The sequence below is a fragment of the Syngnathus scovelli genome, chromosome 2, assembly GCF_024217435.2.
Source record: "Syngnathus scovelli strain Florida chromosome 2, RoL_Ssco_1.2, whole genome shotgun sequence".
Taxonomy (NCBI): Eukaryota; Metazoa; Chordata; class Actinopteri; order Syngnathiformes; family Syngnathidae; genus Syngnathus; species Syngnathus scovelli.
The window spans coordinates 17,443,982-17,464,077 of NC_090848.1; the positions used below are offsets into that span (position 1 = coordinate 17,443,982).

The window sequence follows — 20,096 nt, forward strand, 5'->3', positions numbered from 1 at the left end:
CTTTCTGTCTACGTTTCTCTCTCCTATCTCTCTCTCTCTCTCTCTCTCTCTCTCTCTCTCTCTCTCTCTCTCTCTCTCACACACAAATACACACACACACACACACACACACACACACACACACACACACGAAGACACACACAAAGACACAAACACAAACACACACACGCACACACACTAAATAAATTCATGCATCTTTGAGAGGCTGAGATGGACCCTAAGAGTGAGATTGTAAGTGCTAGGTAGTAGTACAGATCAGTCAAAAAGACAAAAAAAAAAAGGGTCGGGTCATCAAACAAAGCTCCTGTTAAAACGCATTCACTCCCAAAGACATATTTATATGTATTTTCCGACTCCACACATTCAATACCAGACAGGGTATTAGAAAAGGGTCTGAAAATGAATGATACTGAACGAGTTTAAGGTCATTTGTTCCTATAGTTTATCATCGTGTTATTTATGTGTCAACTAATCAAAAGTTTATCTAAAAAACAGTGTGCGTGCGTGTATGTACAGTACGTACTGTACGCATGTTGCTGATGTACAGTATTTCCAGGGATGGGCTTGGATGTACGGTAAGGCGCCCTTGGTTTTGCCTGTTCTATAATGCATCAGTCAGGAAGTCTTCTTGAGGAGCCTAGAGGGAAAAGCCTGCTGGTTGCGTCGGGCGCCCAGTTTCACGCCACATAAGAGAAATATGAATAATAGACGATGGTGACCGGATTGCTCCACTATTGCCAAAGGTATTCCTGTCAATCCGTGATTTATCATGCACTCGTATCATATTATGAGCTCATATAAAAAGTGTACTATGAAGATTTGCGACAGTGATCCGCAAGTGCTCGTGAGGAGACGCACCACATTAAAAGTATATTGGTGGTCTGGTACAGTAATCACATAGTATTTACCTGTATTTAAAAGTGAGATTTTTTTTCCATACAATGTGACTTTGAATTTCAAATAAAATATTTTAAAAATAGCAATATTTCTGACTTTAAAGATAATGTCTTTCTTTGCTATAAATGAGCTTATTTGAAGGTATATTTGGGGGAAGGCATGTGCCATCTGTGTTGGGAGGGTTAGGGGATGCGTGCTGGATAAAATAGTGTGGAAAATGTGCTATTCTCAACTGTCCATACAAAAACAATTCTCAGCAGATTTTAACATGCTGACTCCTCACAAATGTCCTCTTCATCATTAGATCAAAGGTAATTTTACGTATATGCGGATATACCTGTCTATGTGTGTTTTGCAGTGATAGATTACGTTTGATGAATGACTTTTCGAATTTTATAGTCCAAGTCAGTCAAGTCTCTTGAATACCAAAATGTATGTTTTAACCAAGCAATTCACGGGCCTGAAAATCAACGATTACAGTCTGACTCGGCTCCGCCCCTAAGTGCAATATTTCGTCTTACCTTTGGGGGATACGCTGCGTGACTTCTTACTGTCTGAGGGAGAGTTGCTGCTGCTGTTGGGAGAGAAGCTTCTCCTCTTGCTTAGAAGGTCATCTGTAAACACAAACAGAGCAGAGGGTAAATGGGTGGAAACGATGTATATGAAATCTTCATACTGCTGAACTACTGTCTGTCTACCTGAATGGATGGTTGCTGGGGAAACTTGGGTGTGATGTAAAAGAGTTAAGCACTCACACACTGTGTGTGTGTGTGTGTGTGTGTGTGTGTGTGTGTGTGTGCGTGTGTGTGCGTGTGTGTGCGTGTGTGTGTGTGTGCGTGCGTGTGTGTGTGTGTGTGTGTGTGTGTGTGACAGCAGGACAAGGGTTGTGTCTCAGTATCTCACTAACGTCTTTTCCAACAGTCTGTCCTGAGGTCTTATCACACATCTTCCACTCTCTGTGTTTGTCTTTGGCCTCATTTTCCAGATGTTGTCCTCAAACCCAAAAGACTGAATAGCCTGAAAGCGAGTGGTGTGCAAACTCCAGCCTGTGGGACATTTGCAGCTCGCCGTCCATTTTTTAGACGGTCCTGTAATATCCCAAATTTCCAATTGACAGTGCGTTTTTGTTTCCTTGCAATGTACTTGTACTACACTTTCAGACAGGAGAAGATGAACAAATCAATTCTCATCTCTCATTTCCTTAATTTCCACATGACGTGCCTTGGAATCATGATTACTTGCTTCATGTTTACTCCATGTCATGGTCAGCTTAGTACACATTGCGCTTGTTTTGGTTCTGAATGTGGCGATGTGATTCTGTTAGTGCTCAACATGGGGACGTGAAGGCAATGTAGGCCATGCAAAAATCCTTTCCCTTCACTGATTTATTGGCCTTGGTACCTAAATTAAAGGTGAAGATAGTCAAAGTTGCCTGTTTTGATTTTTCTGTGTGCGGCCTTCGAAAGAAAAAGGTTGAACATGCTTGCTACAAGCTATTTTAATTCTTACAGCCCGCTGTTTACCCGTTTGTTTTTGACTAATGCGAATACCAATCTCTCATTAAAAATTCCTCTCGTTTGTTCTCTCCTCCACACCTGAGTTCCTCCCAAGACAAACACATTGCCTCGCCTTTCCTCATCTTGTGTACAATCACAGCACCCCCTACTGCTGCCTCCTCCTCCTGGCCGTCTCCTCCTCTCTCATCCTTCCAGCCCCCGTCGTCTCACCTCCACCCCCTCAAACACACCTCAAATCAATACGGGCCTAATCACGCAGGGAGGAGATGCAGACCGCGTCGCAGGAACGGAAAAGATGTTTGTCATCTCTTTTGCTGTCTGTTTTTTTCTGGCGTACCTCGCCTTTTTCTCAGACTCTGTCTGGCAAACCACAGGAGCAACTGCTTCCTCTGTTTTGCCCTTTTCCTGCCTTCTCGTCACTGAGGGTATTTTTGTGAATGGGGAGGAGCATTTGTTTTTTCCTACAAAGAAAACGACAGCTCTTTCTCCTCTTTAACACAACAGATGTTTATCATTTGTGCATGAAAAACAATGAACAATAAAAACAACATCAATAGTTTGGAAGGGTTAGTAGACTTCTCTCAGTAGCCTGGGGCTTGTCCAAACAAACACTTAAAAATTTCTATGTGTTTTGGCATGCTATCAAAGTGTGTTTTTGGAAAACCGCCTGCACCGTGCACAGTTTATGTCTGCCTGGACATTCAGGTTGGACTACACCACTTTTTCCTTGTTAGCTATCAGGCACGTTATTTACAGAAATGACCTCCTTCACGCTGCTGACTGGTCAAAAGGTTTCTTAGGTTATAGGCCCAATGATGGTCAAGTTCAGCTTGGCAGCATTCAGACATAATTATATCGCATATAGTCCGACTGCAATTGTGGATGATATATTTCACATGGTTGAAATGCATTTGCAAGAGGTTTATTATTAGCCAGCAAAATGCCATAGTCAAAGCAATTTCATTACTTTGGAAATGCAGTACTGAGTGTGACCAACAGGGACACATTACTTCCATAACGTCAACTCTCACCCAAACTATATGAGTAGTGTATTTAAAATACACTTTTGGATACTGGATGGACAATTAGTTGGTGCACAAGCATGTGATGTTGGCATGGCATGAAAATGGCAGTGCCTTTAGGCATTTTGAAGCTCATTTCACAACATCTGTATGTGGGACTTTTAAATATAACAACGACTCACATTTCTAATCCTTCGTTTGATGTTTTTGAGGAGATTCAAGAGCATTACCACCCTATAAAAATGATTGGAGGGAGGAAGATGCTAATAATCTCAATGATCTCTTTTTTTAATTATTTACACTAGCAGCTCAAGCCTCCATTCTACCTTCCAAAAAATGCAAAAAACATGCTTCCACCCCCGCCCGAAGACGCTCGCTGATGATCAAACACACAGACTTGAGCCGTCTCTGGAGCTGACCTCACTAAAGACACGCCGTCTCCAGAGTGGGTGCCCGAGGGCCAAAGATTTGAGGGCGGCAAGCTTTTAAAGCCAATTAAATGGGGCTGCTTAGAGGACTGATGCTCTCTTTTAATGCCCAGCCCTGAGCTGTGCTAGCGTCTGTGCAAGCCGTTTACTAACTAAGGATGCTTACAGTCAAGTTTGCTACCCGGGGCGCTCCCCCATCACGTGCTTGCTATGTAGCTTGTGTACTGCAGTGGGGGTGGTGATTATTATTTGATCGTCAGTGATGTGATTTTAATTTTTTGAAAGTGCCGATCTGGGATGTAGCAAACAAGACTACTCTATTTATCACCATTATGAGTGCATGTCAACACATATTACATAAAGCTATATTGGCCCTGCTAGGATTGTGTGCATTGTTCTCTTGTTAGCCCACTCCACATCTGTCTGTACCACAGGTGTCAAACTCGGGTCCTCGAGAGCCGCAATGATGCATGTTTCAGATATTCCCCATGATTAAATAGTCAGGATTGTTATCAGACCACTGCAGATCATTTGAAATAGGTGTGGTGGAGGAGGTAAACATCAAAAAGATGCAGGTAGGGACACAAATTGGACACCTGTGGTCTATATTTTGGTTCTCTATAGCTCATTCTAACCGGTTGAGGCAGATGGTCCTCCGACATGGATTTGTTCGAATCTTCTGATTTTGCCTCCACCATTTTCCCCACAGAGATTCCTCAAGTGTTGGATTTGTTTAGTATTGCAATATTTCCATGGTTAAATGGTACGAACTTAGCATACCTTTTGGCACCCCTGTTGTTGTACAAATTAAAATAGCACAGCAAGTGAACCGTGGGGCTAGCAACTCACAGAACGTCTACTGGTCAACAAATAATGATCACTACTTTCTGACAAAAGAAATAAAACAGGAAGAATCCAAAACATGTTTGCTTAAAAAAAAAAAAAAAAAAAAAAAACACCCAAAACAAAAAAAAAGCTTGTCTTCTGGTTGTAACAAACGACCACATGCCAAGAAGAGGGAACACAATCCATTGGCTGTCATCCATTGTTGTCCTCTGTTTGCTGTCTTGAAATCATTGGCAGGTTACACGATGTCACCCTGCCACTATTTATGCTGACACAGCCATTCTGCCAAGACGCCCTGAGCTGAAAACGCAAGCCCTCAGAACAGAGTTTACCGACGCAAACTGCTCTGCATCACGTAAATGTAAAGGAGAGTGGTCCAAGAATTGCTTGGTATAACTTGTGATTTGGCTCTGCACAAACACATAGAGCTGAATCCTCATCCATGCAACATGTCCAAATGTCACTAAATGTCAACCTTGCAAGTTAACCTCCTTTATAAGTGCAATTCATCCTACTGAGAGGAAAAACAGATGAGAAGGAAAGAGCAGATAACGACAGAGAGGAAACAGCGGGATCTAAACCATTCTTTCATGTGACACCATCAGGGCGAACCATCAAGCAAGGCAGCATTCCTCGCTCTGTTTCTCTCTCTCCAGTCCGATTTCCTCTCCTCCCTCCTCTCTCCATCGCAGGGAGCGTGGTGACAGCTCAGACAGCCAGACTCCTTAATTCCTCTCTTACTCCGTTAATCTGTCATCTTTATCAGGCCAGCAAGGGGGAGGCGGGTGGTGGGGGCCGCGTGAGGAAAGGCGGGGTGACAGGCGGCGACGTGGGGTGGGCTGCTAGCCGCAGCCCCCCAATCAATCTCCACATTACAGCTGACAGAATGGTGCTAATAACTTATTGATCCCCCCTTCCGTGCACTGGGGCCTCCACCGGCCCTGAAAGCCCCGTCATTGATTGGCTTACGGGACGATGCAGCTGGACGAGGGGGTGGGCGGGGGGGCCATGGTCGGTGATGGAGACGGGGGAGACGTGGGGGCTCTCGGGCTCGTGCCGAGGGAGGATTCGCCACTGCCAACACTCACAAAGTACACAAAGTAATACAGTTGGGCGTCTTGCTGGTCTGTTTGTCGTCCTCTGCTATTCGACGAGGGGACAGAGGAAATTAAGAGGAGTGGAGCTCAAGAAGAATTATGGGCTGCATGAGGACAAAATGTGTCACTAAATTCTAAGTCATCTGGTGCACAGGTGGCTGCTTATGTTTAAGAAGTTTCCAGAAGCCTTAATTTAGCCCATTTAGATTAGCGAAACACAGTGAGAAACACGGATGGAGACATTAACAAGCAATTAAAAATTAAATTAAATTAAATTAAATTAAATTAAATTAAATTAAATTAAATTAAATTAAATTAAATTAAATTAAATTAAATGTTTGCAACATTGGGCAGCTCGGTGGAGCACTGGTTAGCACGTGCCCGTTTGATTACACCTCCGACCCTCCCTGTGTGGAGTTTGCATGTTCTCCCCGTGCCCGCATGGGTTTTCTCCGGGCACTCTGGTTTTCTCCAACATCCACAAAACATGCTTGGTAGGCCAATTGAGCACTTCAAATTGCCCCTAGGTGTGAGTACGAGTGCGGATGGTTGTTGGTCTCTGTGTGCCCTGCGATCGTCTGGCAACTGGTTCAGGGTGTCCCCCACCTACTGCCCAATGACTGCTGGGATAGGCTCCAGCACGTGGGGATAAGTGGTATAGAAAATGGATGGATGGATGGATGGATGGATGGATGGATGGATGGATGGATGGATGGATGGATGGATGGATGGATGGATGGATGGATGGATGGATGGATGGATGGATGGATGGATGGATGGATGGATGGATGGATGGATGGATGGATGGATGGATGGATGGATGGATGGATGGATGGATGGATGGATGGATGGATGGATGGATGGATGGATGGATGGATGGATGGATGGATGGATGGATGGATGGATGGATGGATGGATGTTTGCAAAATGTAAGTTACAAGGAGAGGATGCATGTTTTCAAAAGTGATTCATCAGGTCTGAAGGTAGCTTTTAATCTCTAAATTAAATATCAAACATTATCTGAACTTTTTGTCAGCAACACTACTGCATCTTCAAAATCGTGACAAGGTTTACCCCGACTCTCACCAATATCAGCTACCAATGAGCTCGAGCTCAGCTGCGGGACCCTATGTGCCACTGAAAATGACTCCCCTCCACCCCCACCCCACAGAAAAAAAAAAATCAAGTTCTCTTCTGAAATAGACACTGAGCTTGTTCTTTTTAGCTAATCCCCTAATGGTGACAAAGTTTTAACCTAAACTCTCTGCCGCACATTTTATGTATTTACCGCCAAAATATTATACAAAAATGATATTACTTTTTGGGGGATCGGGCAGGGCTCATGCTTAGAGAGGGAGAATGAGAGGGAATGCACCAAAATGAGTGAATGGGGAAAACACAATTTTGGGGGTGTTTGTGGTTGATGTCATTTAGCATGATGTGGGTCCTTTAATAACTATTTAAAATGTATAAGTAGATGCTAAAGTAATACTTAAAAGGTAACTTGCACTCAGCCTGCGAAAAATAAAATATTTTCCTAAACATCCTGTGTTCCAGATTTTCACGCAAGTAAAAAACAAAAGAGGCACTTAAACCACACTAGGGAAGATGCTCACGCACACACACACACACACACACACACACAAACTTGCAACTGCCTGTGGGAGTCTGTGTGGAGGGAGGAGGGGGAGGAGGAGGTCCAAAAACACCTTATCTGCCTGTTTGAGTCTCCGGTCTGACCACAGCGCCACAGTTTACAGTCTCCACAGGCCGCCAGACTTTCAGCGTCGGCGCCCATGCTCTTCCTCCTCCCCCTTCCCTTCCCTTCCTCCATCCCCTCATCCCCGCTTCCCCCCATCGCCGCTCACAGACCTTCTGAATAGCCGCCGGCTGGAGAGCGAGAGCGCGAATGAGGGAGGGAAGGAGGGAGGGATGGAAAAGAGAAGAGAAGGCGGGAGGCAGCCTTCCTGTCTGTCCCTCAGATTTAATTAACGGCCTGCTCCGGCACAGAGACGACCTCCTTTCCTCCCTGCATGCACGCGCATGCACACTCACACTCACGCACACACACACAAACACACACACACACACACACACACACACGCATGCATGCAGGCGGCGCTGTCCGCCACCATAGCCGCCGCCAGCTCTCCCCCGATGCCGCCAGCACACTCATTCATCTCTCTTTCCTCTGTCTCACTAATTCCAAATGTTTCTTCCATCACAGCGTCTCTCTGCTGTGAGCTTTCTCTTCTTTTGCCTCATGTACTTCCTGTTTTTGTTTGCGGACACTTAAATTGCACATTTCAGTGTAAAGTTGCAAAGTTGACAGAGGAGTTGGAGAAAACACTGGAAGATAGACAACTCAAATAATCCCCAGCTCTCAAATTTACCCAGACACCCACATGCGTATTTGGACGTCAATTCTAACCTGTGCTGATTTTACGTGGGCACGCATTCCATGCAGCTATCCGCTATTTGTGTGTAATTGTGTGCTTGTAAATGTGTGTGCGTCTAATTTCACTGGCAGACAGAATTAGAGGCTCTGATCGGATTGGACTTGTTTACAGACACGGAGCGTGGCGCGCAGGCGGCCTGTTAAATCACGCTTTAATGCTCAAACGGACAGTCTAGGACCCCCTGTAGCAAAGGCAAACTGTGGTCAGCAGCCCCCCTAACGCCCCACCCTTTGTGACTTCGCGCAACACAACACAAGTATTAGTTGAGAATGATTAAAGCAGCATTTGGGGGGTGACGATTCATCTCAACATTGGATGAACGAAGCTGCCTGTTCTAATGGCAGTGTCCTTGTACCCACAATGCCTTGCTCTCACAGGTACCGTATGGGCAATTAATCCTGCAGACAAAAGAGATGAGCAAACAGAGAGCGAGGGAATGGAGGCGTTGGGTCTGAGCTGATTTGCCACTTGCTGTGCTAATGGCTAATAGGATGAGAAAAGGCAGGGTCACTCCGGGGGCAAATTTAGGGTGTTGCCCACAAACTGGATTTTAAGGTGGGATGAATATGTGTATGCTATAGCTTCTGTCTTCAAAGATATGTGTACTATATAATAGTGTTTCTCAATGGAAGCCTTCAAGTTGAGTAACCCGCAGCTCTCAAACTTCATACACACCCACAAAACCTTTTGAATGTAGTCTACTACTGCATACACACTATATGATTATGCTGTTTTTTTTAATGTGTTTCCTAAAAATGTAAATTTTTATTGTATCTGGTATTTTATCAGATTTCAATTTTTCTTTTGTCACATTACACTATAATCAAAACATTAGAAATGCATACAGTATATGAGAATATTAGAAATGCATTAGAATTATTTTTCCAGCTCCTTCCATTTTTTTCATGTTTACCCTATCAGCTATAATAGAGGTAGTAGTACTACATAGAATTTTTTATCACAATTTTTTTTTATACTTGTCTACATTTGTTACTATTCACTTGCGCATACAACCTCGCAAACCTACCAACTTTTGATCACATGATAAAAAATTTCTATAATTTTTGGGAGCCAGATTATCATTTGCTTCTGTTAAGAAAAGTGCCGCACATCAGGAATGAAAAAAATGTGCTCTTTGTGTATTTAGTTTGCACACTAAACGCAAATATGAGTGGCATCCAACATCCAAACATAGCGTGATAATAGCTGATTAGTGAGGGTGTTTTCCGACCATATGTCTTTAATGGCGGCAAAATATCCCCCACGCAGGCTACCTGACAAATAACAGCGATTAAACGCTGTCTGTTTTCTGTCTGTAAGAGCTTAGCTTAGCACGCCACGATTCCTTTACTCACGTGATTGTTTGGATTAATAGCAAACAAAGCTATTTATTCAAAGGTCATTTGAAACAAGGGTTTTAACCACCAAACCAACCTGCTGCACAGAATGTAGGAAGAACATTAAGTAACAGACAAAAGAGCAACCGTCAGGAAGGAGTAATAAGCTTACAGCAAAATCCTCCAATCGCACAAATTAGTGTCAAATAAGAGAATACTTACATATGTTACAAAGAATGTTTGAGTGTTAGCAACACAAAGTTACACGCACAGACACACACGCACGCACGCACGCACGCATGCACGCGCGCAACATCACTGGAGGTCCCACCTGTGTGTCCTGTGCTGGCATTGTGGTCAGAGGCTGACTGGCCCTCGGGCATGCCATGCTGTCTGCTGTGGTGCAGGTTGGAGATGATTGTAGAGAGGTCACTGTCCCGACTGACGCACGCACACATGAGAGGAAGAGAAGAGAGACAAACCGTTAAGCACTTCCAAACAGAAATCCCCAAGTTCAAACCAGTGTGACATAAACCTTTTTACACTCTACTTACGACAGAAAGACTTCAGCTTTGTGCCCAAATTTAGCAGCTACAGGTGGCTATGTTGTGGACTGGCTCTTAGTTCTGACGTGTGTCACACTCTACTGCATCCAGCACTTTTGGCTCTCATCCCCACTCATCTTCCATACTTAGATCTATTATCCAACATATTCACAACCTCTAAGTAGTTTAACAGCTTAAATCCTCATTATGCTGCTTCTGAGACAGATGCCAGCAAAAAATGTCAGCATCGAGCATCCACTTATAATGTAATACACAGAAAATAACTGAACAGAATATAATTTTGTGAATTATTCTACAGCAGTGATCCAGGATTTGCCATTTGCAACCCTGCAGTTGAAGTTGTGATAGTACCAAATAGTACATAATAGCAGTGCATAGCCGGGCAGCACCGAGCTCGCCCGGAAGAAATGCATGGTAGGCCTAATATAAATATTATTTGGGGTATTTTCATATATGTTTTATTTGTATGCGTTGCAGCTCTGTGTGTTATAAGTAGCAAGGTCTCCAATATCTCCTATGATGAATGAGGTTTTATTTAAATCCAAATTGGAAAACAAATCATCAACATCTTATATATGAATAATCAACAATACATGTTGACGCAGTGCCTTCCCACAAACAATTAGGGGTCCCTCACATTTTCCATTGCAGTGAGTTGGTGTGTGTGTTGGACTCGGTGGACTGCTTGCTGTGTGGGCGTGAGTCGCCGACAGTTTTTTATGATTGTCCACAATAGTCACACTCGGTCACGTCACTCTGTGTGCGGCAGGCCTATGACGCAGCGGCTCGAGAAAAATAAAGACACTGGGATGCTTACTTGAGAGTTGTGGTAAAATAAGTGTTCTCTTTTATCTCATGTGATGGTGTGTTAGGACAAGCATTGGCGCTAACGTTACCATCCAGAGATGTGATCAGCGCTTTCTCATACTTTGCAGCACACACTTATTTCTTGATGATATAAGACTAATCCACTTCACTGTAAGGAGAGCCCTTTTGGCCAAAAAGTCCATTCTTCCTTAGCCTTGTTTTAAACCAACAAAAAGAAGGAAAAAATGGGTTTACCACCTCAAGTTGGCTGAGGCCGTCCAGTTCCCCATCAATTACCTCTTTCCTCGCCAGCAGACCCACACAAGTGTGTCAGGGGGGTATTTCATTTGCAATCTGATTACCATCCTGATCGCATTAAATGCCATAATGATGGGAAATAGCCGCTTAGCATTCAGGGGGAGTGTAGCAGCCGAGTAGTGGAAGTGTCGTCACACTTAATGGCAAACAGCTTGTGGAAGCAGTGGCTTGATTTTTTTTTTTTCTTTTTTTAGCTGACATTCCAAACAGCTATTCATTATTCTCTAATTTTCCCACCCAAATCAACCTTAAAAAGGCATTTTCCACCCTTATTTCTTCATTTCGATCGCACCCTCAGTATGTCATGTCAGCTCGCAAGTTGATTAAAAGCAGAGCAGCCTCCGAAGGGGGTCCGCTATGACTCTGCAAAGCGGCGTTTATGGGACAGAAGTGGTGAATGGTTCTTAGCTGCCACCACTATGACGATGCCACACTGTTTGCGGCCGCTGGATTTGGGTTTTTTTACAGCCTCATGATTACAGGCTGCCGCCGTAATGTCAGGATGCTGGCCGCCAGGCTGTTTTCCACACGCTAACAGAAAAGATGAAGGGGAGCGTCGAGAGCATAATGCTGGCCTCGCCGGCCATTTTTCATTCACACAGAAGCAATGACTCAGAAAACAGTCAGACAGTTAACTAAGCAAGGGGAGCTTTGATTGGCTTGTGAACTGCAAACGTTTTACTAAACGACAGACGGGCTCACTTTAAAATGAGAAGCCATCTATATCTGAGAGGCTAATTATCATCGCGACAAAAATGCGATGTAGAAGAGATGTTATTAAATTGTGATTTAAGTCATATTACATGAGTGGCGCCCACAAATGCAAACAAACAATGCGTGACACAACAGCCAAACTCATCGTCACACTCGCTCGCTCCATCACTCAAAGTAATCATGATAATACTATCGTGAACTTCTCAGGGAGGTTGGAGGTTTATTATCCTGTGGCGCGTCGGCCGCTCTAAGCCACAAACGGCAAGGACATTGTTAGCGGAGTAATTAGCGCACTTTTCCTGAGCTGTCCCGCCGGGACTAATGAGGGGCTGAAGCCGATCTTCACCCACGTCTGGCTGCCCTTAACCCGCCCCCTTTCCTTTCAGTGGATGGCGGCAAGGTCACCAAGGGGATGGAGTTTAAGACCCCGTCACCTGAGTCAGCACTCCCACAGGAGCTGTAAGAATGGGAGCCTGGTGCGGCAAGGGTGAGCAGGGGGAGCGGGCTATTATATGAACGTTGGGCCTTGCTGCTAATAAGGACACGAGCCGCCATTTCTTGCTCAGCTCATTCCCAAAATGGTGAACTCCACCCTTTCATCTTGAACCTCGAGAGAGACTGAGTAGTGATTAATGGCTGTTGATACAAGTTTTAATAACAACACACTATAATTATATTTCTACCAACAGCACTAAAATAAAGATTTTCTTCAGTAGATGAATTTGAAGAAAAGCAGGCATGGTTGGTTACTTTTTACTACAGCTTTTTGAAACCCTAGTACCTCCAAATATACAAATTAGTAGAACCTCTATGGTTGGACATAATTCTTTCCACCAGCATCCATCAGGAAACTACGACTGAGAAAAGTCCAGACAAACAGGAAAGGACTCGGCATGCGCAGCAAGCAGTACCCCACTGAGACCTTGGCATGCCATGTCTGAGGTGGCGATGCTGGAGGTCACAGTATGAGCTGGCAAGCGGAGGCGCCCCCAACGCCGCATCTCACACCGCCACTGGCAAAGTGCTGACAGACGGGCTGCAGGGATGTGAAGGTGGAGGAGAAAGAGCGACTGAGACAAGCTGAGTCAAAAGTGGGATGTAGCGTGGAGATCTCCTCAGACTGTACCCGCCAAAGCAGCCGGAACCCACAACCCACCACAGATAACATACGCAGCAAAATTCAAATATAATTAAGGTACCACAAAGTTCAACCACAGTCATTTCTGTGATGCTGATTTGAACTCTGATTTGGTCGACAAAACAAATTTTGATGGAGCTCATGCATTGGTTTTAACAATAAAACATAGCACATGCATAAAATAATGGCAAAAATAGTATTGTGCAACACACACACACACACTTTCATGCAAGTGTTTTTTTTGGGGGGGAGGGGCAGCAACTCTTGTGCTGCTTGCAGCTATGAAAGACAGCACACAACGGAGAGTCAAGCAAGCAGAGGTGGAAATGAATAAAAATGGAAATAAACACTAAGCAACAGTAGCTCGTCTTCACTTTACCTTGCTTTTGTTTCTCCTCAGGCACAAGTCACAACAGCCGTGTCACAGATTCTGGCCATGCGCACTCCATTGACCTCCTTCATTTTTTACTCAATGCACTGTTTATATTTTCTTGTTAAAAAAAAAAAACTCAGAGACCAAGCAAACCGAGATCAAGGGCATCATGTCAGACGCTGCCTTCAATTTTTGAGAAGTTTGAGAGAGACTTAGGAAGAGTAAACACCCTCTCAAATAGTAACTTTTGCAACTTTTTGGCCTCGGCAAACAAGCGTCAACAAAATGGCTTCAAACAAAAAGCACTTCCAGAAAGCCATAAAGCCGGCACCCCCGAAGCTCACTAATTAACACTTGGAAGAGAGACATTTCCAGTAAATTCACACTGTCCGTGACCTCTTCCTGGAACAAGGTAATGGCACAGCCACAAAACAAATTTTTGAATGCGGTAAAAGTCAACTGTTTCCGTGCTTGTTACTCAGATTGACAACGATGTAACCATGTAGAAATAGGAAGCCTGTGTTTTCAAGAATACACAATTATATGAATTTAAGTTCAAGGCTTCAAATGGTTGGAATAACTCTGGTCGATGAAACCAGGTGATGGCGTCCTTGAATGGGAAAGGAAAATCCACCATTTAAACATGGCTCTTGAAAAAAAGGTTTAAAAAAAAAAAAAAAAAGGCCAATTAAAGAGTGTCATTTGCACAAATGTTCATAAATCTACCTCGAAATGATCCATTATGTCAATTAAATGAGCTGGAACTTGCCCCTCATACTTTTTTACTATGAAGTCAATTGACTGGTTTAAGTAAGATCTCTTGTCATTTTGATGTCTGCTTTACCATTTAGCATTGCACATTAAGTATGACTTGACGTTCGCTTCTCACACTTTGTGATCTCCTTATTCAATAATATTACTGACATTTCTTCTAAATGAAAGTGATTAAGTGGCCAATGATGTGTTGTAAGTATACACAGTATACGCCCCCCCAGGAGGCTAAACGGAAGACATCAGTGGGTCCAGAGTTGCTTGCTGGGTAATTACCCTAACTCTTTGTCAGCACTTTTTAATCGATCTTCAAATAAACTGAAAAAATAATACGGTAAATCTTTTTTTTTTTTTTTTTCAAATTGGCTATACTCCAAAGTTACCAGCATCAAGTTGAGTTTTTTTACTTTAAGATGAACTGTATCATGGGGTTTACCCCATTGGACTTCTTCCTTCTTGTGCCATTGTTGAATATTACTTGGGTATCTCACTTATCTTAGATTGTGTCTGTGCGACATAGAGATGGACATTTCTAAGTGATGTGTTATAAAAATAGTCCCCGCCTATAGAACTAGTTTGAGTGAACTGTGGCACAAGCTGAATAGAAAGTGAAGAAACTAAAGAGATGAAAGCAAACTTGTACCTCTTATTCAGCCCATCGAGCTGTACAAGGTTATGTTGATGATGATATATGTTGGACGGCCTCAGTTTGGATGAAGGTTGTCGCATGCGAGACTTTGCGACACGTTGTAGTGGCCACTGATGACACACGCACACACGCACACGCACACACACACACACACACACACACACACACACACGTACACGTCGAGGCGCCCTGTATTTTTCACATCCATTGGCCAAATCCAATTTGTTAAGACCCTTCTGCGACTCACTTACGAAGCTGCGGTCAATGGAAATCACATTTCTGTGATTGGACATCCCATTATCCCTTTCGTCCAGACCTGCATTGGCGGATAAAGCGGGGCCGAGACGAATGCCCGGGACAGACCGGAGCTGCGGCTCCAGCGAGTCCGTCGCCTTTCCAAAGGGTAAAAGCCTGACATATTAGTCATAAGTGTTCTTTAAATTCATTATCATCTTAACGCGCCAGCGGCGCAAGTGTCAGGGGAGGGGAAGCCCTCTTAAATGAGGTTAGTGGATCCATTTAAAGCGTCACAGTTGGTGTGCTGTCCGCTGTGTCACACACAAGTCTCAAGACATAAAAAACATCCCCTCCCCTAATGAGCTTGCACAAGCTGCTAATATTGCAGCCGGGGACTTTCTGAGCTTAATCAATGAACGTCCGCTACGTTATATTCATCCACACTCTGTCAATTTTGCACAAATCTGTTTGTTCAAGTATCAAGTGATCTCAAGTGGATGTGGCGCCTCTTCTAAAAAAGTCACATGGGCTCATTGCAAAGGGCGCAAAATTGCATCGAATTTTCAGTCATCACAGCGCAACAGCCCGTTTGACTCATCTGGGTGAGATGACCTCAACCTGACCCTGTGTGTGACATTTGACTGTCTTTGCGTTTCTGCGTGTATCAAAATGTGAAAGTGACGTTATTATTTTGTCACATATACATAACGTACAGCAAAATATGTCCGCTGCATTTAACTCTTCTCTGAGCAAATCCAGATCTAGTCAAAACCTAGAATATCATCTGTACAATTTTTGGGTGTGGGGTAAAACTCGTCACTGGGGAGGAGGCACACGGGCGCGGTGGTGAAAAAGTGCAGACTCAACACAAAAAGCCCCCAAAGGAATGAAACGAAGAAATCTTCTTGCCGTGAGGCAGCGGAGCTAAGCACTCTTTTGCCAAGATGCTGCATGTTTCGCTCTAACCGTGATCTTGGAGTCACTTTGAAGCAATCTGACTTCCTCCCAACGTGATGAATGGAATTGTGCGACTGCGGGCCGGATGTGTTTGCTAATGCCATATGGCTAGCGCAGTTTTTAATTTGGGCAGGGTTGCTTTGAGGCAGTACCTCTTCTTCCTGCCATTAATCCTCGTCTAATTTATTCTGTCTGTATTAATTCATCACTTCATGTGCCCAGATCCTCAATCTTTTTAAAATGGGATGCAAGAAAGGATGAACATAAGCTCCAGTGGTCATTTCACTATTCGACATCTTTGGCATGTATTATAGCTCGAGCACGGACCAAGCAATGGCATGAAAAATACATCAATAACTCATGTCAAGATGCATATAATGAAAACGGATCAAACAAATCCCTCACGATGCACATGTTGAGCCTTACATACACGAGTTAATCACTCACATCTCAAAGATGGCATACCTCTTGCGCACTATACTGTAATGAAGCTCGTCCTCCTGCTTGATGTGGCCGTGATCCCCACTGGCCCGCTCACTCCCTTCGCTGTCGTCACTGCTGAAGATGGAGGCCAGCTCCTTCTTGGGCACACGGTTGGGGGGCAGCGGGATGGTGCGCTTCTCAGCCAGGCGCCCACGATTCTGTACAACAAGGCACATGAGAAAGAAGTGAGCGCTTCATGCAGTTAGCATTTAAGACAACAAGTGCAAAGCTTCAGTTGATGGAGACAACTCCAGTCGACCTACGTCATAGTATGGTTCCGTCACTACATTGCTGACTCATTAGGCTTGATAAGGCCCAGGAATTTATGCAAAATAAAATTACCTCTCAAATATCCGCTCTGTTTGAATATTGCACACCTAAATTGTGACTTTGGGGGGGGTACCATGATATTGAAATAATTCCCATAAACAACTTAGATGTCTGAGTAAGTAAATGGAGTGCCTTTTGGCTAGTGACATATTTCTCCATTTGTTCTGAGAATGTCTTTGTTGCCTGAAATAAAATCATACAATCCATGTCCACTGTGCAGCTTTAGCTCCAGTCTCTACATCTACATCAGGGGTCATCAGCGTGGAGCTGGCAAGTACCAGTTAGTCCCCAAGAACTACGTTCTAAAAATAGCTCATGAGCAATGGGACATTATAATTTTCTTTTAGAACTTCTCACGAGACAAACAAACGCACATATTTGGGACATTTAGAAGTGAAGTTGGAGAACATTCAGTGATCAGCCTGCCCGGCCCAATGGCAGGAATACTATGGAAGGGAAGAGAGCAGGGAGAGAAAAGGATAAGAGCTGGAAAAGAGCAAGAGAACATATGGCGAATGAATGGAGCATGGATTTGTGCTTGTGCAAGGGAGGTAAAACAGAAAGAGAGAGAAGAAAAAGGATAAAACAGAAGTTGGTGAGTAAAACTTCTGAGAGAAAGAAGGCGGGTGTGAGAGAGTGGACATGGAAGTTACATTTACCCCCCCCCCCCTCGTCTCTGTACGCCGACATCCCTGCTCCCACTCCCGGACGCTTTCCAGCCCTGCAGCTATCCCTTCCACCACACGCAAATCCGCTCTTCTCCCTCACTCCCTTCCCATCCCATCCCCCCCCCCCCCCCCCCCCCCCCTTTCTCGCCTGGCTTTTTCCCTCCCAGGAGGCGCTGCAGCGTGAGTGGCAGCCAGGCAGGCGGCGGGAGGAGGAGGTAGTTGGGGGCTCCTAGCCAAGAGGCAAACAGGTGCAGCCCCTCCGGAGTCTCTCAAATGGCAGACATTAAACAGAGTCGGGAAGGGGAGGGGAGGGAGGTAGGGAGCTAGGGGTGCGTGGCTGAAAACATCCCCCAGGATGAGCAGGCCACAAACTTCTGCCATATTTCTTCTCCCTTCACTATTCCTTCATTGGCCGCAACAGAAAAGCACTTTGCCCTCTTTCATCTTTCCTGTGGCTACTTTGCACAAGTATCGCTCTAATGCCCAAGGACAGCGTGTGGACCACTTTGTAATTTGAGTTGCTAGTTTGTGCTGGGAAGGGTGGGGGGGCTTTGTAAACACCAACCAATCAACATCACGTCAAGCACGGCAGACTAAAACACTCGCATCTGTTCAATGCAAATTCTCAGCGTCAAAGTCCCTTTATTGCTCTTGTTACAAGGGAAACACACATGTGCCCTGCGCTCCTCTCCTACACACATACACAAACGCACACCTGTTCCTGGCGCTTCCCCTCCAAAGTGGGGGGTTTACTCGGCGCATGCCAGCAACACAGCCCATACAAGAATAGCTTGTGTGAGCCCACTTGTGACTAAGACTGCGAATGGGAGACAACCACCCACATTGACTGTGACATAGCCAGCCTGACAGTCCCCTGTACCCCGCCTCCCCCCCACCCCCGCACACACGCACGCCCATGCCACTCCCGGAAAGCCCCAATCCTTTCTTCAGTGGCACTGACGCAGAACTTGGGTTGAGCTCCCACGGCTTCCGGCAACACTTTCGCAACACGGGGGAGGCCTCGTCAAGGCAAAAACACCGAGCAAAACACACCCCTGGCGGCCCACGTAGGAGCCCTGAAAGGAAAGACGCACACACACAAACAGACATTTGTGTGTGTGTGTGTGTGCGTGTGTGTGTGTGCCTGCATGTGTGTGTGTGTGTGCAGAGGCAACTTTACTGTGTGTGGTCAGCCTCGTTTCAGACGCGGAAAAAAGTCTCTCATAAAGTCCCACTAAAAGCACCACTATGAATATAGCCTCCCACGCGTTGTTCTCTCTGACAGTCGAGCAGCCAACGAAAATATCTGGGCTTCACATTCAGACATTCAGAAAAACTCACATGCATGCGTATGATGTTAACTAGCCATCAGGTACTCTGCAATCAAAGAACAACGCCGGCAGTAGAATACTACCAGAAAACGATTCAGCGAACGGTTCGATTTTCTAGACGAGGTGTATAAATATTGTACGTGATAGTCAGAATCAGAACGACCACATCACCTACAACCGGGCCGGCGTGTATCTCAAAGGATGACACAGTCAACGCCTGTTGGACATTCATTCTCATGGTCTTATTCCACTTTTACAGGCATTAGCAAGTGAAGCTGTAAAGATTAAGATTTTCTCCTGCCTGGGAGTGCATAACAGAAATAAAAAATGATGAAAGAAATAATTGTGATGTGCTTTCAATTTTGAACAAACTTTTAAAACGCATTGTTGTAGTGTCATCATCATAGACTAAAGTAGCCAACAAATGCACTGGGTCAATCGGCAATAATGTTGTTGTCATTTGTTGTCAGTAGGGTTACCCCAATATTATTTCTTTGCATGTACATACTTATCTTTGAGAACTCTAAACAGTGAAATAAATATTTAGACACAAACACTGCAGTGACACACGGAAAAATCATATGACAATACTCGCAGGCATAGACCACAACATTCTTGTTTGTGTTTTTTCAACAAATGTGTGCACCCCACTGCCACCTTGCAGGCCAAGACGAGCAAGTCGTGAAACAGAACCATATTAGAATGAATTTGCGTTTTGAAAAATGTTAAGCGTTACATGTTCATTAAAACTTTAACAGCATGGCAACAAACAAGGTAACATTGTCCAATCGCAAGCCGAGGACCTATCCAGTTTTAAATGCTGAAGGCTACACGCATGACTTCTGATTGCATTCTGTGTGTCCTGAGTAGCATGCCACAAAGAAATGAATCAAACTTGTGATAAAGCAAGGCATAAAAGCATACATTCTTATATTTGTTGGTGTCATTGTGATTTGATGAATTCTGAAGCTCAAAGGCTTGACTGAAAAGCAACAAAAGCATCTTGTTTGTAATCGACAACACAATGTGCAACTTTGGCAAGCAAAGGCGGTTCCATTCAAACAGTGATTATAAAGAAATCAATGTCACTAAATTTATTTCGGACTTTTAACTGAGCTCTTGGTGGAAAGAATGAATAATAAGGGTGGGTT

At 44.4% G+C, this 20,096-nt stretch overlaps 1 protein-coding gene across 2 annotated transcripts in view; it reads right to left on the minus strand.

Annotated features, from left to right (window-relative positions):
• Window positions 1-20,096, minus strand: part of samd11 (sterile alpha motif domain containing 11) — a 46,135-nt gene that overhangs the window by 18,679 nt on the left and 7,360 nt on the right. For both annotated transcript variants that reach the window (XM_049755624.2, XM_049755625.2), the window contains exons 3-5: window positions 16,599-16,774; window positions 9,935-10,044; window positions 1,419-1,511 (exon numbers count right to left, since the gene is read on the minus strand). In XM_049755624.2, coding sequence (XP_049611581.1) covers window positions 1,419-1,511; window positions 9,935-10,044; window positions 16,599-16,774 — 379 coding nt within the window. The remainder of the gene's footprint in view (window positions 1-1,418; window positions 1,512-9,934; window positions 10,045-16,598; window positions 16,775-20,096) is intronic.